The 20,699-nt window shown below is 44.0% G+C and overlaps 2 protein-coding genes and 1 long non-coding RNA gene across 5 annotated transcripts in view; all 3 read left to right on the forward strand.

Moving 5' to 3' along the window:
* The first annotated feature begins 8,978 nt into the window (after positions 1 to 8,978).
* Positions 8,979 to 12,493, forward strand: NHLRC4 (NHL repeat containing 4). The gene is made up of 2 exons (XM_053365621.1): positions 8,979 to 10,214; positions 11,375 to 12,493. Exon 2 carries the CDS (start codon positions 11,384 to 11,386, stop codon positions 12,491 to 12,493), a length of 1,110 nt encoding a protein of 369 aa, XP_053221596.1. The 5' UTR covers positions 8,979 to 10,214; positions 11,375 to 11,383.
* LOC128401330 (uncharacterized) lies at positions 12,494 to 13,478 on the forward strand. The gene is made up of 2 exons (XR_008327459.1): positions 12,494 to 13,139; positions 13,174 to 13,478. It is a non-coding gene; the product is annotated as an uncharacterized LOC128401330 (long non-coding RNA).
* Positions 13,479 to 14,419: 941 nt separating this feature from the next.
* Positions 14,420 to 20,699, forward strand: part of PIGQ (phosphatidylinositol glycan anchor biosynthesis class Q) — a 33,487-nt gene continuing 27,207 nt past the window's right edge. Inside the window, exon 1 of one of the 3 annotated variants that reach the window (XM_053364211.1) lies at positions 14,420 to 14,502. The gene's annotated coding sequence lies outside the window, so the exon portion shown is untranslated. Of the gene's footprint in view, positions 14,503 to 15,035; positions 15,161 to 20,609; positions 20,629 to 20,699 lie in introns of those variants that run through there. The other 2 variants (XM_053364210.1, XM_053364212.1) reach the window with 2 other exon arrangements.

Here is a 20,699-nt window from a genome sequence, read left to right on the forward strand (position 1 = left end):
CGACTGCGTCAGACCAACACGGCTACCTACCTGAATACAGAAGAATATGAGTTTACCATAATGTGTTAGTTTGCCGGAAGTGTTGTTTACATCACTAGAATGCCAGAAGCTGTTTGCTAGTTTTGCTTTCGTTTTGTTTCTTTAAAACAAAACAAACAAACAAAAACACCATACTTACACAACACAGGCTAACGATGTGGTTCAATTGTCAGCAGAGACTATTATGGAACAGAACTGTATTCAAGGCTGTATCCACAGTGGGTATTTCCAGATGACCTGTGTATTGAATATTCATCCTGATTTGTTTACAGGGAGGTTAGATGACATTGCAACAAAAGCAAGTATCATTTCATACTTTCTGGTCACTTTCCTTAACACACATAAGCCTGATTCTTTGAGGAAGCAGGTTTGTTGTGCATGAGCTCCCAATCAGCTATAATGGCACATCCTGAATATGCTGGCATGTGATTGAATCCCACCCTAAAATAGCAACAGTCTGGATGCACTCTGCTGGCAACTGCATCCAAGGTAGGCAACTGGGTTGGGTTTTTTGTTCTTTTGTTTCTAGAGATCTGGAAGCAGCATGAGGGAGATGACGTTTTCACATCATATCAGGGATACATAAATACACAAATAGTGGCCTTACATCAAGCTGGACCATTATCCCATCTGACCAAGCACTATCTGGTTTGATTGACAGCAGCTCTCCAAGATCTCAGTCCATTGTCTTTTCGAGACATGTCAAATTAATGAATTTAATGGATTTATGTTTCACTACCTTCCCCATTCGAAGATTCACCAAGCCAGCTTATCATTCATCGGAACCATAAATACAGTATGGTAAAGGCAGGCACTAAAAATAAAAATGCTTTTGTTGTACCGTAGAAGCAAATTAACCATGGGAAAAGGTTACTTACTACCTGTGGCTTCCAGGGACTGAACCTGCTGACTTCCATATGCCAAGCAGATGCTTTGCTACAGGGCTGTGGCCTCCACTTCTGGGCACGAAAAAGGAGGTTTGCAGGTTTTGGAGAGTGATAAAAACATGTGCACCATGGACAACTTTCTCAAACAACTTTCAGCTCCTAGCTCCATGGTGGCTACACAGAACCTCTGGACTCTGGAGTCGGTGGTAGTATACCACTGAATGCCCACTGTGAGGGAGCAATAACTACTAAGTCCTGCTTTTAGGTTTTCCAGAGGCATTTGGTTGTCCACTGTAAGACATGGATGCTGGACAATAGGAACCATTCTTCCAATACAGCAGGGCTCTGTGTGTGTGTGTGTGTGTGTGTGTGTGTGTGTGTGTGTGTGTCCAACCATTTGTAAGGAATGCCTTTCCAAAGGCAGGACCTGCCATATTCTCTTACCTAATGCACAGGAATAAGGGATCACAACTGCAGGAAAGGATGTCAAGCTAAGAGCCCAAAAGTAGTTTAATGTGTGCTAAATGTTATCACATGGGCCAGGGTTGGGGAACCTGTGGCCAGCTTTCAGCATCCCAGGTGCAGTCCAGGAATGAGAAGCTACATTCAGCCTGTGGGCTAGGCTAAATTTGACAGGCAGGTAGGGTTGCCCACCTGCCAATCACCTGGTGTCAAAATGACACAAGGTAACCTATTTTTGATGGTGTGTTTTGCAAAAAAAAGCACTCCCCAATCAGATGATAGCTGGTGCTTCAGAAACGCTTGAAAGGGGCTTTGCAGGCCCTTTGCAGGTTCACCTTTACCTGCTTCACACCTGACATAATATGTGACATCAGGTGCAGGGCAGCTGAACGTGGCTTGGCCAAAACAGCCTTGCGGGCTACATGGGGAGGCTTGATGATGCTCATAGGCTGGAGGTCCCTCACCCTGTTGCCCTCCAACAAAATCTGGAAGCTGACAGTGGATGTAATAGGCCCCATCTGCGCTTTACATTGAAAGCAGGGCCACTTCCCTCTAATAATCCTGGGAACTGTAGTCTGTTAAAGGTGTTGAGAGCGATTCCATATCCCCTCAAAGAGCTACAATTCCCACTGTTTACTGGGAAGAGGGATTGATTGTTAAAGCACTCTGAGAATTGGAGCTCTTTGAAGGGAACAAGGAATCGCCTAACAACTCTCAGCACACTTCACAGACTACAGTTCTCAGGATTCTTTGAAGCCCTGGCTGTTTTAAGTGGTATAATTACTGTTTTTAAACGTGTGGCGCAGATGAGGCCAGGCTGTCTATCAGCAAAGTGCTCTACTAGCGATGTTAATGTAGGAGGACATTTCCGCGATTTGAAAAGCTAAGCTGTGAACATCCAAACGCTGGGGTGAGAGGAGGCACGTCCACAACATTTGCCACAACCTTGTCTTGTTTGCCCACACTTCCTATCACAGCATCCACCACCACCACAATCACCCATGAAATGCAACAGTCACTCAAACACCAATGCTGGGGCAACACCCCACTGCACTTCATGCATCAGTCAATGGCAAAACACTGGTGAATAAATGATACATGCTATATTTATTTATTTATAGTGTATGGTGCTGTGGGGAGGGATGTCACTGGGGTGGGGGGGTGGGGGTGGGATAAAGAGTATTATGTGTTATTTATTGTCCACAGGTCTAAAGAATGTAAAAAATAAATAAATTAAATTTTAAAAAATGAGTGGAAGTGAATAGCCTGATCTCTTTGCTAGGGTTATTATTGCTATTGTTGCAGAGGCAGCTTCTGCAATGAAGCAACATGGATCATTCCCTCTGCTTCTGGTGTTGTCTTGCTTGGGTTGCCTAAACAGCATCACCCAAGAGAGAGGTATTAGCAGGCCATATATATAATTTATTTAGAGCATTTGTACCCAGCTTGTACCTGAACAGCTTACAACCAGTCAATTAAAACAAGATGGGCAGTCACTGCCTGCAGGTTTACCACCTGAACAGCATGACGCAAATGGGGGGGGGGAGCAGACCTGGGTACCAATTCTTAAAAGTTCAATAGTAGTCCTTGTAAAGAGAAGTTCAAGTATGACTGATGGAGCTGGTCTCTGTTACTTAAGGGGGAACCCTGAAAACAGTTGAATGAAGACCAGATGTGACTAGTGGGCACAAAATTGCTAAGTGACTGTTCAGAATGGACAACGGGGGAATGGAATGGAATCTCCCGAAAGAGAATTGGCTGGGTGGAACCCTGAGTGAGAGCACCCTCCAATAGCTCCCACTTGGACTCCCAACACATTGAAATGTTTGGACGTTCCTTCACTGTGGTAGCCATTTAGCTGTTAAAGCTTTGGTAATAGACTTGTCTAATATTTGGCTAAGCCTCGTTATTAGAAACACATTCTCACCCTAAGCCCTGCAGAACACTGGCTAAGATTAATTTCATTGTCTTTCCTAAACCGAAACAAAATAAAAAAATTCCTTCCAGTAGCACTTAGAGACCAACTAAGTTTGTTATTGGTATGAGCTTCCGTGAGCTCATACCAATAACAAACTTAGTTGGTCTCTAAGGTGCTACTGGAAGGAATTTTTTTATTTTGTTTCGACTACGGCAGACCAACACGGCTACCTACCTTTAACTACAGTGGTACCTCGGGTTAAGAACTTAATTTGTTCTGGAGGTCCGTTCTTAACCTGAAACTGTTCTTAACCTGAGGTACTACTTTAGCCAACGGGGCCTCCCGCTACCGTTGTGTGGCCACCACGCAATTTCTGTTCTCATCCTGAAGCAAAGTTCTTAACCCGAGGTACTATTTCTGGGTTAGTGGAGTCTGTAACCTGAAGTGTCTGTAACCTGAAGTGTCTGTAACCCGAGGTACCACTGTATTTCCTAAACCGGTGATGGCAATCGGCTCTTTTCTCTGAATCATTGGCCTTTTGTTGGTTTACTGCAAAGAGTCTGGATTCACTCCAAGTCCAAATAGCAGCAGCACCTGACTGATCCACTGATCATTGTCTTAAAATCACATGGTGCTTAAAGCTGATAATCGGGCCAGAAGATCTACCTTGTCCTGACTGCATGTGACCAGTAAGGCTACACATGCTGCATTTGTCGGATCTCATTCTTTTGTTGCTCTTGAAGGGCATAAGCACACGTTACATGGGGGATGGAGAACCTCAGGTTTGGGGCCAGCTGGGACCCTCCAGGTCTCTCTATCTGGTCCTCAGGACTCTCACTGTTCCTGCTTTGAGTACCTTTGCCCAGAAGGTGTCCTTGAACCCTGTTGATGCCTCTTCCTACTGAACAAAAGTAGCAGAGTGGGGGGGGGCATGGTTCAGCTTTCCCTCCTTGGCCACAATCTTGGCGAAAAAAGTATCCTCCTGCCACAGAAATTAAAATTAAAATTAGATCTGATGGCAGTTCTCCCCTGCAACACTAATTGAAGCACAGGGCAGTGGAGGAAGGAGAAGATTTTTACCAAGATGGTGGTTGGGAAGGCTTAAGCCTCCCCCCTCTCCACCTTGGCCAGAACACTGTGGCATTGATTATAACAAAGTCAGATCCCTGGTGCATCTCAGTACTGTTGACAATGATGGGCAGCAGCTCTCCAAGGTTTCAGAGAAGGAACAATACCAGCCCTACCTGGAGGTGCCTGGGGTTGAACCTGTGAAGTTTTGCATGCAAAGCAGATGTTCTGCTCTATTGTCTCCAGACAATTTGTGGCAGGGCAAATGCCTCCCTTGGCTTTAAAAAATAATAATCACTCTATAAGGTGGCCATCAACACATGGTGGAATTGATCACACAATGGCGTTTGCAGAATACACACACAAAAAGAGTCTGGAGGAGAGGCCCACAGGCTCCAACACAAGACAACTTTACCAAGGTCACCAGGTAAATCAGTAAGAAGATGTGGAACAGCAAAGCACCTCCACGCCTGGACTCCTTGCTCTTAACTAGTAGCAATAGTAATACTGATATGAATACTAAAAAAAAAGGGTTTCTGAGAACAGCAACAACATAGCTGCTGGGCAAATGAAACAATGGAGAAGGAAGAACCTTTCCTGCTTATGAACTGGAGGAGAGAGCGTGGAGCGAGGCAATCAGATTTCAAGTTCAAAAAGCAAAGTGTTTACCTTTGTGTTTAGATAATTGGATAGGAGTTGAGCGACTTGCAAGACTTATCATGGCTCAGATCACGCCCTGAGGACACTCAGCTTGCTCCAGTGCCAGCCACATTACATGGTTATTTGGTCAACCTAAGGAAATCTGATAGTCAGCCATTACTTCTCCTTTATGGTACAGCCCAGCTGATAGGCATCTGAGTTGGTCTCAGGTGAACGAAGAAGGAAGCTTGCCTTGTCCCAGTCTCCCATACTAACAAGAGCACCTGTCTCATGTTTGCATTTGGGTCTCTGGGTGTGGACAAATGGGTCAAACGAGAAGGGCAAAGGCAGAAGAAAACCTTGGGTTCCCCCAGACCATTGTTTATTGAGCCTTCATCCTGAACTGCTTGCTCAAAGTTTATGTGTAGATTATACAATGTCTGTTCTTTATTCAGCATTTGTTCTTATCCATTGGGGGGTAGGATTATAAGACAAGGAGTGCACATCCTGAATTTGTGTAGAGGTTATACATCTTTCCATCAATTTACTTGTTGTTCCACACTTTCTTCAGCACTTTCCTAACCACAAAACAACATTTAAAAAGTGGATTTGTTGCAAGAGAGTGCTTTAATCCACTTTAATTGCACAAACCTAAATTAACAGTATGTGACTGAATCCCTCTCACAAAAAACTGATTATCTGGAGGCACCCCAGAGCAGGTGCAGGAGGGAGAAAAGACCAAGGCTAGATTAACCTCTCTCCCCCTGCAGTACAGAACTCATTTTTTTACACTTCTCTCCTACACTTCTTCCAAGGAGCTTAAGGTGTCATACATGGTTTTCACCACCACCACCTATTTTATCTTCACAACAACCTCATAAGGTAGGTTTAGTCTGTGAGAGAGGTACTGGCCAAAGTCACCTAGGAAGCTTGATGGCTGCATGGGGATATGAACCACCCTGGCTGTTGGGATGAAAGATGTTCTCTAGGCTGTATACAAAGTGCTGTATACCTTTAAAGCATGTTTGAAGCACATTCTTTGCCTCAAAGAGATGGTGGGCCATTTGCTGAACAGGGGTCCCCAGCCCTGAGTAAACATTACTGAAGACTCATGGCCACAGGGGTGGGACAAAGGTGGATAATATTGCACTATATTACATGCAGTGCAAAACATCCATATTAACTCTGCTCCCGGCTGGTTGTGGAAAAGTCATGCCTCAGCAGTGCTAACAGACTCTAGTGTGAAAACAATCCTGTTCCTAAAATGTCAGGATTTTTATTTTTTATTTTTAAACCACCACAAAGCCCTATGATGCTCAGATGAGGGAGAACTGAAAAATCAAATTAAAAATGATTTGAGAAAATCACTCATAAATTTATTCCACTTTAAAAAAACAATCCATTTCTTGCTCCATGGATTACCCGGCGATTCTAAATACCATTCCTCAGATAGTGATAGGCTTCCTCCTTATCTCCAAATTAAATGCATTAATGCATAACTTAATTTATGTCTACTCTTCATATATCCCCATTTTGCTTTGTGCTGGATTTCTCATTTTAAAATATGCATTGCAATGAAGGTGTGCAAGTTCCCCTCCCAACACCCCCATCCAGCACTCAATACACTCAATAGTTTTTACATTATGTTCTCTCATTTATTAGTTGGACTGATGGATCCTTCTAGTGGTCATCATTGAAACTGCAACAAAACCTTTGTATTTAGGTGCTTCCAGGCCTGTGTTTATAATGGAATGATGTTTCTCAAGCACATCTTCTCTTCTCTTCTCTTCTCTTCTCTTCTCCTTTCCTTTCTGCATCCACATGACCTCAGTGACATAAAAGTTTCAGCCTTTATTCTCCCCACCCCATTTAATCCAGATTTACCATCTCCAGGAAAATAAATTTGATTTTCTTAATTAAAAACAAAAACACTGTCGCCACCTGCCACCCTTCTGTGATACCTTCATATTTACAGTATGAAGCCCTCTCTGGTAGCACCCTATGGTAAGAATGAAAATCTTAAGCATTATGAGGTTTCTTCAGAGTCCTCCTTCTCATTAGCCCACGGGAGGGGAACCAGTGGGAACACCCTACCGCTCAACTTCAATGTCCACCATCCCTGACCATTAGCCATACTGGGTGGGACTCATTGGAACTGGGCATCCAACATTTTGAGGGCAACAAGTTCCCCCTGCTACTGCATCCTCTACTTTTTCGGTTTTCTTTTCTCCCTCTCAAGTCTGTTCCTGCTGAATCAAGTGTTACAGGATTTTTTTAGAATGATTAGAATGATTGGGGGGGTTGCCCCTCTAGCATGCAGTGTGTAACCCCCACCCCTTTGTTCACACGCAATGTCTCCTCAAAGCACCATATAACGCACGACACCACACAATTCCCAATATCGTTCTGCTCAGGGAAAAGATGGCTAGCGAAGCGGGGACTTGGGAAACTGGTAAAAGACAGCCATAATCCCTGAAACCTGGGATCAGGTACACAGCAGCCTCTTGCGCAGGAGATAATCACTGGCATCCTGGCAAATGGGTGCCAGACAGATAGTCATCCCGTGGACAATAGCAAACCATCCAGGAATGGATTAGGTTCTTGGTCAGGACAAAAAAGTATGATAACTTGGCCGGAAAACCAGGAACTTGTAAATATTTCTTTTGTCTTACTTAATGGGTGTAAGGCGGAGGTAAAGGGAAGGATGGGGGCAAAACTGATGCTCAGGTTTCTGTCACCAGACCCTCCCAATTTGTGATGTATGCATGATGTAATTTTAGGGGTGTTGTGGGTATCTTTGTAAAACTGATAAAAGTGGGAGCCGTCCTTTGTTCTGGGCGTCTTCCTGCTTCTCCCATGCAATGGGTGGAAGTCCTGTTGCAACAGTCGTTTGAATGAAGACCAGGCCTCCTGGCTGGTGTCTGGTAATCCAAGTGAGCCCAAGGATTTTCCTATAACACAAGCATGCAACCCTCTCTTCAGGTTCCTGTCTACTAGGAGCAAAGGAAGCTACCGTAGAGAGAGTCAGACTATTAGTTCATCTTGCTCTCCCCAGGAAGGCTTACCTGCCACCTTCATTACACACCAGGCGAAAACATTCCTCTTCTCCCAGGCCTTTGGCTAACTGAACCATCTATGGACTGACCAGTCACCCTCTCCAGGATCTCAGACACTTTTCTCAGACATACTGGGGAATGCTGCGGATGTCTTACAAGCCAAGCGGGTGCTCTGCTACCAATGAACTGCACAGTGGAGCAGTTCGGTAATTTTTGATTCTGGATTTAATTCAGTTTATTTTAATTGTGTATGGTCATGTGGAGGAGGGCATTGTTGTTGTTTTATGGTTTGCCCAGAGGCATCCCAAAATGATTTGCAATATAATAAAAACATCTATAAATGGCATATATAAAAACAGTTAAAACAATTGTGTTTATTTTTAAAACACATTTATATAGTTTAAAACATCAACAGTGCATACATAAAATCAATTCAAATCCAATACCTACCGGGATAATTCATATTCCACATTTAAATGCAAATGAGTATTGCTTTAAAATGTGGCAAGCATTTGGGTGCCCTCTTGCTCACTTGCCTGAGCCCCGTCCTGCCGTGCCCTGAAGGCACCACAGGAGCTTTTCCATACACTTCTTTCATTCTCCATGCCTCAGCTTCTCTACCTGTTCACAGTCCTCAGCCTATAGCCCAAGACCATAGCTGTCAACTTTTCCCTTTTCTTGCGAGGAATTCTATTCAGAATAAGGGAATTTCCCTTTTAAAAAGGAAAACATTGACAGCTATGCCCAAGACACTACTTCTGCTCATGGGGACCATGTACAGATAGATCAGCTTTATCAGAGAAAGCCAATGTAATGTAGCAGGTACAGCAGAACTGTGCAAACTGTGGCCCTCCAGATGTTTTTGGCCAGTGGTCAGGGCCAATGAGAGTTGTAGCCCAGCAACATATGGGAGGCCAAAAGTTAGCCACTCCCGCTTTACATAATTTCAAGTGCTTTCTTGTATTTTGTCTCAGCAATTATTTCAGCAGCCTTATTGGTAGTGTAGTGAAGGCTCCCATCTTGGATGGCTTTAAAAGCAGATTAGAAAAATTCATGGAGAAGAAGGCTATCAGTGGCTACTAGCCCCAATGGCTGTGTCTCCTTATGCTCTCAAATGCAATATAGACTAGGGTCCGGATGGCCTGGGTTCAAAGCTCCGACACAGCAACAACAAAGCTTACTGGTTGATTGGATGGCAATCATTATTTTTCTCTCAGCCTAAGCAACCTCACAAGGCTGTTGTTGTGAGTGTGAAGCTGGAACAAAAATATAATTAATAAATGGATTCGCTCACACCCTGCCTTACAGGCGGTAGATAAGAAATGGAGGTAACGGGACCATTTTGTGCTTCCCACTGGCGGCAAAGAGAGCCTAAGCACGAACAAACCCATGGCCGAGGTGTCGCTAGAGGCTTGGGGGTGGCTTTCAAACATGCCTTGACAGGCCTTCAGCCTCAGAAAGGTGAATGGGCGCCAGAGGCCTAGTTGGTATGTTTGTTTATCTCAGCGTTTAAAGCAACAACAAAAGGTCAGAGTCCGTTGCCGTGGGAGATGCTTTTTTTTTTTTAAGCCTCCCACAGCCTTCCCACTGTCCAGCCGAGACAGGCCTATTTACTTGTCAACTTCAGTTATTTAATTCATTTCACCACTGTTGAAGAAATAGGCCCAACTCAAAACGTGCAGACCCAGCAACTCAGGGGATGCTGAATTAAGAGGAAAGGAGATGCATTTGCAACTCTTGCTTGTGCAAAATACACGTTGGGTCACAGTGGGTGGCTTCTGGGTTCCTGGACCTCTTGCAAGATCTTACCAGAAGCCAGAAGCCACAGCCCCACAACCATGATAAGTAAGGCTTTGGTTGCAGGGCAGGGACAGCAACTTCCCGTTTTGCCTTGGGTGGCAAAACAGGATGGGCTGCCCCTGGGCTCTTGTCTATTTTAACTTGAGCGCCTTTATGTTTACCCTGGCAAAACAATCCTATTGACACAAGCCTTGGGCAGCAAATTCCTGTCACTAACAACAGAGCCCTGGGAAACTTATCTCAGTGGTATATTTGAAGGGAAACAGGATAATACTCTAGGTCTCTCTATAGAGCAGTTTGCAAACCAGGGGAAAAAGAGAACAACCTGGGCAACTTTGATCACAGGTAAGTAGTCCTAAACTTTCTTCCCTACTTCAGCTAAGACTATTTACTATTTGAGTCTGTAGTCCGGCAGTTTGGGCTAATGGTCTAGGCACCTGGGTGACAGATAATTCCCTGCACTGCTCAGCAAGTCCATCACCCCAGGATTGCTCAAAACTGTTTTCCCCAGAGTAGAAGTAAGGTAAAGGTAAAGGGACCCCTGACCATTAGGTCCAGTCATGACAACTCTAGGGTTGTGGCACTCATCTCGTTTTATTGGCCGAGGGAGCCGGCGTACAGCTTCTGGGTCTTGTGGCCAGCATGACTAAGCTGCTTCTGGCGAACCAGAGCAGCACACGGAAACACCGTTTACCTTCCCGCCGGAGCAGTACCTATTTATCTGCTTGCACTTTGTGCTTTCAAACTGCTAGGTTGGCAGGAACAGGGACCAAACAACGAGAGCTCACCCCGTCGTTGGGAATTCAAACCTCTGACCTTCTGATCGGCAAGCCCTAGGCTCTGTGGTTTAACCCACAGCGCCACCCAAAAGCTTGATCTTAGCTCAAAGGTATTAGACAGAGCTGGATCCATTGGAAGATGGATGGTGATTTGCAGTAGATCTTATGTCACCTCCAGTCTATCATTATTCTGTGGGAGGGATTTAATCACATACTGGAAATTTAGGGTTGTGTACACACTATGCTTTTAAAATCCATTCAAAGCCCATTCTTTCCCTCAAATAATTTTGGGCACTGTAGTTTGCCCCTTGCAGAGTTGCAATTCCCAGCAAATCCTTAACCAAGTATGGTGTCCAGAATTATTTGAGGGAAATAATGAGCTTCTAAGGTGATTTAAGCATGTAGTGTATACAAAAATAAAAAGAATCCTGGACTTTTTTGCAGTTTGGGGGAGTGGCAGGGTTCAAAGTATGCAAAGGGTAGGGGCATGGGGGAGAAATATGATTCAGTTCACATTTAAAGGTGTGGCTGCTTAAACCACACTTAAACAATACAAAGACTGAAACGGCACCATCCTTTGAGATTTGCACTTCTTCAAATTTTGCAATACTGTTCTCCAGCCAAGCACTAGGGTACTGTGTGCATAAAAATGCATATATTCATAATAGCAACATACAAAACTGCATTATATTTTTGAAAACTGCTTGTGGTTTGTCTTTTTGAAAGGGGGAAAGGATGGATTATACCTTGGAAGACACACAACGGAAGGAGAAACTTCTGAGGACTGTTTATGCCCTCCAAGTTAAATCAGATGCCACATTTCAGAAAGCCAGCCCTCTTCTGAACAGCCACCCTGGTACAGGCATGGTGACAGAACACCAAGTGCACCAACTGGCCGAGAAAGCCAAGGTCATCTGCCATGACCTGGACAATATCAAAAACTCCCTTTACTACCGGCAAGATGAACTGGTGCAGCAGATCCCAAACCCCAACGGCAACCATTATGGAGGTGTGTGTGGAATTCACTGCTCGCTCGATGGCCTTATCTACATGACTAGTGAAAATGCACCAAGGGTCCACTTCCTCAACCGCTCAGGCCAAACTTTTCAGTCTATACCATGTGTGGAATGGAAGAAGAATGAGACTTTTTTGCCAGAGGACGTGACCGTGACCAGGGCAGGGATGGTGGCAATTACAGACCTGGTCAATGGGACTGTCCGCATCTTCAACAACCACTCCAAGTTCTCCAAGGGAGAATGGCTAAGAATTGGGAAGTTTTGTTCCCCCAGGGGAATTGGAGTGGATACATCTGGAAAGATTCTGGTGGCTGACTACACGGAAGGAAAAGTTCATAGCTTTGCCCTTGACCGTGCTTTCAAGGTGCAAAGCACCCACTCTGTCTCCAACCTGCGTGGGCCACGTTACGTGTGCTTGGCCCCGGAAGGAGGGTTTGTGGTGAGTGAAGAATGTGGTGATGTCAAGCTCTTCAGTAGCAACCACAAACTGGTCTCTTCCATCAGCAGCAAATATGGCCACTGCTTTGGCAATCCCTCCGGGGTCTGTGCTGATAGAGAAGGCAACATCATTGTGGCTGATGAACAGCACCAGAAAGTCCACTTGTTTCCCAGGAGTGGGTCTCCCATCTGCCTGGTATCTAAAGGGCTGCAGAGACCAATGGGAATAGCTTGTTCCACCCAGGGGTTGCTGTTAGTTGCCGATAGTGGAGATAACTATGTCAAAGTCTTCAAGTACCGTGTGAGACCCCATTACAGCTCTGACAATCTTTGTATACCCAGTGACAGTCCAAACCTAGAGTCCAAACCTAGAGGGACAGTCCAAACCTAGAGGGAGAGCAGAGTAGGATTATTCCATCATTCACCTTCAGGCATCTTCTGCATTGACCTCTGCCGCACTACCTCATCTGACAGTACAGTCAGTTATCCAAGTTTTTTTAGCACTCAAAAGGACTTGCTGCAGCAAACTACACTTTTGTCACATGATGGACTCAAGCTAAACAACTTAGATCCCAATATCTGATCCATATCCATATCTTGGATGTTATGACTGGCAGAGGGGACCTTTTTGGTAGTTCCAGTACCCTCAGAAGTTCAAGGTGGCCTGGAGAGGGCATTCTCTGTGGCAGCCCCTACATTGTGGAATTTCCTCACCACAGAGATGCGACTGGCACTTTCAGTATGCCAAAGGCATACTGGCCTTCTTCCTGGCCTTTGACGTGTGATATATATAGTTTTAGGGCCCGTGCTATTCTCTTGACTGCAATTTGTTTTAAAATGATTTTAAATCACCCACCTGCGATTCCCAACAAGTGGTATTCAGAGGCATACTGCCACTGACAGCAGAGGTAGAACATAGCCATTGTGGCTAGCCCTAGCTGGCATGGGAGTTGTAGTCCAAAGCAGCTGGAGGGCACTTGGTTGGTGAAGACTGTACTACCACATCTGAAGCTAGCTTAGGGGCTACAGGGCAGGCCGTGAAGCCCATATAGTTCTGTCCTCCAACACCAGCCATTGCCCCTGGCATCTAACAGTGACTGTCACATCCTGCCCAATGGTAGGGCTGGCCCAGTATAGCCCTTGAGGAAGAAACCTGGTTCTTCTAAAGAGCCAGAGCCTTTTAGGAGCCACAGACATGCCATTATTATTAAAGAGAAAGTTTTCTCTAATGTATGTTTTCATGAAAAGTAAGATTAGCTGAATTATATTTGTCACTGGTAATGTTAACAACTAGAGTAAATTATAATAAAATTATCTGATTACAGACCATAGCAGGACATTCAGAAGGTCAAAGTAATAAAAGAGGTCAAAGACTCCCCACTGTTTCTTGTCTTATTTATTTTGTTTTTATTTCTAACGTTTAGAAATGGATGCCACATATTGCACCATATTAACTGGGAGGCAATTTGGGGTTTACTTTCAGAGCAAAAATATATGCTGTCTACATTTCATATTTTAAATTGTGACTCACTTCATTTGCGAGGAATGTAAAGGGACACATTGATAAATGCAATTACAATGAAGCAATAGGGAAATAAAGGCAGAAAATGTTTAAATGATCCATGCATGTGTTGCTTTGTCAGCATTTTGCTTGTTAACATCTTCCTCTATTTCAATAGAGAATGCCTGCAAATAGAGGGCTCTAAAGTTGCACACATGACCACCCTATTATTTCTAATGCACTAACCTAAAATCCAGCCTTTTCTCCTTAATTTAGTATATCCAGTTGCTGACTGCCAGTTGCTGGGAGAACCCAGCAGAAGAGCTATATGGCCCTTGAGTCCTGCTTGTGAGCTTTCCACAGGCATATGGTTGGCCACTGGACAGAAAAGGCTCGGCCTTTGGACTAATGACCTGGTAGGAATTTGTTTTCAAAAACAGGTAACAAAAACAATACAATGAATGTGATAAACACCCACATCCCTCACTCACATGAGTGAAGTTGCTTATTATGGATGGTTGCAAATAAGACATACAGGAAGGCACAGAACAATTTTCTAGTGCTATCAGCTTCCAACAGAAGTGTGAAGGCACAAGCTACAGTTCTCAGAATTAATAGAAGAGACGAAGCTTATCAAAAAGACGGGAGATGCAGACATTGAATTGGAGGGAAAGAATGGGTTCCACCCAGGGGTGTGGTATACAACGGCTGAATTTTGCATGCCTTCCCCAGTTTTGTAGAGGAAATTACTGATAGTTACTCTTGGGAGCCTGGCGTGCTCTGGTCCATGGGGTCACGAAGAGTCGGACACGACTAAACGACAACTCTTGGGAGCAGCAAAGTGTTTTCTGCTGTTTAGAAACCTGGTCTACCTTCTGGGATACTTTAGGCTTGATCAGGTCAGTATGACACCATAGGCCAAATTCATGTCAGATATAAAATACCTTGTTTTTGCTCTGTTGGCTTGGGGTGTACTGCCTGAGTACCAGAATCTGCTTGCATTTTGGCATCACCTGATATCTTTAAGTGGATTTCTTTTATTGTTCTGCAATTTTATTGTAAGCAGCTCTGAAAGCGTGTGGCTTGTAAATTCTTCAGATTAATTAGTAAATATAAATAAATCAAAGGTACATTAGCTCTCTCGTATTTCTTTTTAAAAACTGTCAGTCTGAGAGAGAGAACCTTAGAAAAGATTTCCCTCCTCAACAGCTGGGGATACTGAAAATGTTCGTAGAAAAAAAAAGAGCTGGCAAAAAAAACCAGGCCGCTAAATGGGACGAAAGAAATTGTTTTAAAATGAGTTGGTAGAGTTTCTTACCGGAAACCTCAGGAATCTGCTGCCCTTTTTAAAACAATCAACTCAATCAAACAGAACGCCACTTCAGGAGACCGGGGGGTCCATCCGGAACGCAATTAGGCAAGGACTTTACGGAGCGCTCTTAGGAACGGACTGCGTCTCCTAGCAACCGGCCTGTAGCACCCGGAAGTGGCTTGAATGTCAAGAGGAGCGGGCTCTTTCTTTTCTTTTATGCCTGCTAGAAGGAGTAGCGGGAGGAAGTAAGTGTCGTCGGCGAGCGGCGGGGAGTTCTGACGACTTGGGAGAGAAAAGGATGCAAAAAGGGGGAGGGGGAACCGCGGCGTGGCATGGTGGGGTGGAATTGGGACCAGGGTTGCCAGCTGCTGAACTGACCCAATGACTGGGTTCCTCTGCGGCCATTAGCGGGTGCTAGTATGTTATCTCCATGCCTCCCCCAAAAATTCACCTGCTAATTCCTGCAGAATAAGCCGCTGTTAAAGGCATAAGAGCCGGACAGGCAGATTTCCCCCTTCTGGTTTTTGGTCACCGTAATTGGACTACTAAGGCTTGTGTGGGTTGTGCGAGGCTAGCTGAGTTACACTGTGCATATTGCTGCGTTTCCCAAACCCGAAGTGACTGAGAATTGTGGCTTCTGTATAGTGGAGTAGTAGTGGAAGGGTGGGGGGGGGGGAATCCTACAGGCTGGAGAAAGGCACATAGGATTATTTATTTATTAATTACACGTTTATTGTGCGCTTCTCCCACAAGGTTCAGAGTGGTATCATTCCCTTTCTTCCCCTTATCCTCATGACAGTCTTGTGAGGCAGGCCAGGCGGAGAGAGTGAGTGACTGGCTCAAGGTCTACCCAGTGAGCTTTGTGGCTGAGAGAGTATTGGAACCTGAGTCTCTCTGTTTAATAATACTCATAGTTCCCTACATTCCATCCATACTGGCTCTAGCATCTGGTTTGAGGCATAAAATGCTTAGCCTTGCTGAGGCTATGTAATTCTGGTATTGATTGGTGTCTGAGTGGGATACTGCCTGAAAACCCTGTGCATGCCACCTTAGGTTATCTATTGGGAGAAAAGGCAAGATTACACCATGCAAACTCTGTATGGTGAAAATTCCTATTTAATTGCAAATCAAGGTGCATATGCTATCAGCTATATTGGGACTACTTAAGCCTTTTTTATTTCTAAAATTATATTTTGGGTTTTTTAGTGTATAGAAAAGGTGAGACATGATAGAGATGTATAAAATTCTGCATGGTGTAGAGAAAATTGATGGAATGAATGTTTTTGTTTTTTTAAATGATATTTATTAAAGTTTAACAATTACAGAAAAAAGAAAAGCAGACAATAATGATAAAAAAAGATTACAATACTTCAAAAATAAAAGAAAATACAATACTAAGAAGAAAAAAGAGAAAGAAAAAAAAACCCCCAAAAACAGTACAGCTAAGCAATAAGAGTAAAAAGAAAGAAAGAAACAAAAACATTTAAAAACACTAACATCCAGTATTTCCATATCTCTATCTTTCATTTACTTGTTTCCTTGACTTCCTCACGCCTCCCTTTTTGTATTCTAATTCAATTAGTTCTTTCAGCAAGTCCTTTCCCTCTTTCTCAGATTTTGTTCCATAATTTATCTTAATGCAATTTAACCTTAAATTTTACACTTTAACCCATTAACAATCCATTTTTACTTAATTCTTTATAACCTTTCTGCTAATGTAAATTCATTCCAGCATCTTTCTAACATTCATTAATTTTACAATGTTTTTTTAAATATACTTTAATTTTTTTCCAATCTTCTTCCATCGACTCTTCTCCCTGGTCTCGGATTCTGCCAGTCATTTCCGCTATTTCCATGTAGTCCATCAGTTTCATCTGCCATATTGATGGAATGAATGTTGTGCTCTCTCTTGTAACATTCAGGACAGAAAAAAAGAAAGAACGTCACATCATAGTGCATAAACTACAGAATTTGCTCTGACAAGAATTAGTTATGGCCACCAACCTGAGATGCTTTAAAAGAGGGTTAGACAAATTCATGGAGGAGAAGGCTATATCAATGGCAACTAGCCTTGCTGATAATGTTATACCTCCTCTGTCAGAGGCAATTTGCCCGTGAAAGCCAGTTGCTGGCAATCACAAATGGGAAGAGTGCTGTTGCCTTCATGTCCTGCTTTTGGGCTTCCTATAAGCATCTGGTTGGCTACTGTGAGAACAGGATGCTGGGCTAGATGGGCTTTTGGCCTGATCCATCAGGCTCTTTTATTGTTTTCTGAAACAAGTCCACATACAACCAAATAACACTGAGAAAAACTCAAATGTAGAACAGAGTCTTGGAAACACATTTACATCCCTTAAACCTTTTTGCAATTTTGGGGTCCCTTCTTTCTAGGTACTGGCAGTTCGTTAGGATCTGGTGTTCTTTTCTGGGGATAAACACAACAGGGTTTTTTCCTGCTCTGCATCATGCTTCCGATTTTATCTTCCCTTATCCTCCAGCAGCTTGAACTTATGAGTGCCAGATTCTGATTTTACCAACTTGATTGTGGCAATACCTGACCCTGCTATGTTTAGACTGCTAGAGTGAGAGAAAGGAAGATACCTGTTTTCTGCCTTTAAGTCAGTGTATATCAATGTCAGGGTTTTTTTTATGTAGTCTGGGTTTCATGTGACAGAAAAGCACTTGGGCCCAATGTCATATTACAGTGAAATGTGGCCAGTCCTCCACATCATCTCAGATAGCTGCATACCTTTGCAACACTTGTAAACTGTAACCCTCTTATTTGAATTTTGTATCAGTGCTTATGCGAGCTACAAATCTGTGCCACAAACTCACCAAAAAGCCTTATGTGAACCATTCTCTCTTTCAGTCCAAGCAACCCATTGGCAAAAGGATATAGTGATATTGACTTATATTACAGGGTTGCTGTAATAATTACAAGATAATGTATATGAAGTGCCTTGAACACTCTAAAGTGTTCATGATGGGGTAATGCTGCATTTGGATGGCCTCTGTTTCTGTTTGATACTGCTGAGTTATTTAAAGTGACAGTGTCCGTTAGTTCCAGTGGTCCGTTTTGCTCTCTCGGGGATATTCTCAACCCTACCTGCCAAGGGTTGAACCAGGATCTTCTGCCTGTAAAGCAGGTGTTCTACCCCTGAGCCCTTCCCCTAATGATTAGAATCACTTTGCCTGTGGGGTGATGATGATGATGATGATTTCTTATTTATACCCTGCCCATCTGGCTGGGCTTCCTCGGAATTATGAAATTCTATCCTGATGAGCACGGGTGGCGCTGTGGGTTAAACCACAGAGCCTAGGACTTGCTGATCAGAAGGTTGGTGGTTTGAATCCCCGCGACGGAGTGAGCTCCCTTTGCTCAGTCCCTGCTCCTGCCAACCTAGCAGTTCGAAAGCACGTCAAAGTGCAAGTAGATAAATAGGTACCACTCTGGCAGGAAGGTAAACGGTGTTTCTGTGCACTGCTCTGGTTCGCCAGAAGCGGCTTAGTCATGCTGGCCACATGACCCGGAAGCTGTACGCCGGCTCCCTTGGCCAATAAAGCGAGATGAGCGCCGCAACCCCAGGGTTGGTCACGACTGGACCTAATGGTCAGGGGTCCCTTTACCTGTCCTGATAAAGGCCCAACAAAACTTGCCCTTCTACTCATGGGGTTCTTTTTTGTATTGTGGAGCATTGATCAACGGTGGCGAGGGGGACAACCAGGGTCAACACACAAGTAAAAAACACCTCTCCTGCTTGTGGACAGCTTTCAAAGTATGGATTGGGCCAGTTGACAGCTAGCTCTATCCACATATTCACTGTTGAAGGCAAGGGCCAGGCTGCCTGAGAAGGAAGAGTTTTAAAGTGTCCCAAGTTGGAACATTTGTAGGACAGGTGACAAATCCTTACCATTCCCTCACCCACTGATTCCCCCCTCCCCACACACAAATTCTCCAAGACCAACAGCTTTTAAGCCCAAACCCCCTCCCCCCCCCAATTTCTGGATCCTTTTCTGATGGAAAAATATGGGCAGAGAAAGGGTTTTTATTAGTGAAGAACTAGTGGTATGGAAAAGGTCAAGCCTGCCTGCCTGCCTGCCTGCCTTTTATTTTCTACAAATACCCTCTCTGCCCCTGTGATCTACCAAACTTTTGTTTGCCAATATAATGTGTAGTTCGCCCCCCCCCCCACAAAGATTCTGCTTTCTTGGAAGCTCCAGCTTGTCCCTTCAGCCAAAGTATGTGCGTGAACACGCGCACACAAGTATTTCAGAGGCCATTGAATGCTTTTTTTACAGTCCACTGGAGGGGAATTGCAACACTATGCATTTTCTTGTTTATTCTTGTTATAAGGTGCACTCTCTGCCTGCAGCTGTGCACCCAAGATCTTCCTGGCTGCACACATCCTTTAGTGGTTCCTCAACCCTTATATAAGTGAAAGGACTGGAGAGGAATTGGCCCTTAGTACCAGTAACAGTGGCCCTCTCCACATTACAAGTAACGGGACATGTACCAAGCAGACATCCCTTTTCTGCCTCAAGGGGTTGGGAATTCATCCATGAACAGACATTGCCTCCTGCATCATCATTTGACAGGCTGGTAGCGGTGGTGGTGTCTCTGAGTAGATCAGCCAGGGTGAATAGAAGCATTCGGAATGCAAACAAATTGCATTTCTTTTCTAGAGCAAAATGTCAGAATCACAGATATTACCATAGATCAATTGGAAAGTTTTAGCAGGGACATCTATTTTCTGTATCTCTCCCTTTCAGTATATATTCCATAAACAGACAGTAAGGTTTCCTTTCCAATCACTGGACCCATCACAGAGCATACTGCCCGAGGGGTGGTTGGAGTTTTTTGCTTTGCTGAAGGACAGAGAAGGACAATGTTTTCCGGATGTTGTTAACTCTGGGTTTGCCCCCGCCTTTGCTGCTAATGGTGTTTCTGTTTGATACTGCTGAGTTATTTAAAGCGACACTGTCAGTTAGTTCCAGGGTCAATTTTTCATTTCTGTGTATAAAAACTGAGACGTTGATGTCACCTTAGATTTCAGAGTGATTTTAAAAAACTAAATAATGCAATATATGCCTGCCTTAGTGCCTTTCATCAGAGGAGTCTGCACTACTTTATATAGAGTCTCACATAGGATATATGTAGACTCACTCCCTTTGTTACTGTCCTGGTTCTTGTGCCTTTAAGGTAGAATTGAACCAATTAGCAGCATGAAACTAAGTGGTAGGAAAACCTTCACATTTTAAATGCATATGCATCAAGCTGCTGTTCAAAGCACAGGCGAAGGGTGAGTGGCAAAACCTATATACAAGGCACAATTAATAGCTGTGCCTTATAATGCAGAAAGTTAGCAGGTGAAACATTTTCCTGGCATGGATGTAAGTGGTGAGAACAGCTTTACTGGCTAAGTTTTTGTTTTGCACTGCTGCTAAAGGCATAGCAACCCTGCCCAAGAAAATGCTGACAACCTTAGCCACAAATTGTCAATAGGTTTGTCAGTACTGACCTAATGAAGTTTAATGACATGAGCATGGATGCATAGGAGCATAGGAAAGTGCCTTACACGAAGCCAGATCATTGGGTGATCAAGCTGAGTGTTGTCTACTCTGACCAGCAGCATGGGCATGTAGTTACAGTATGGGCATTCCCAGCCCTACTTGGAGACACCAAGGATTGAATCTGGGACCTTCTGCGTGCAAAGTAGATGCTCTAACACTGTGTTATGATGAGCACAGTGCATCAGGAATGGGGCTTAGAGTAGATCCTCATTG

The sequence above is a fragment of the Podarcis raffonei genome, chromosome 14 (assembly GCF_027172205.1).
Source record: "Podarcis raffonei isolate rPodRaf1 chromosome 14, rPodRaf1.pri, whole genome shotgun sequence".
NCBI lineage: Eukaryota > Metazoa > Chordata > Lepidosauria > Squamata > Lacertidae > Podarcis > Podarcis raffonei.

Excerpts from the sequence above, each read along its gene's own strand:
- NHLRC4 (XM_053365621.1), top strand. The coding sequence starts at position 11,384 with ATGGATTATACCTTGGAAGACACACAACGGAAGGAGAAACTTCTGAGG.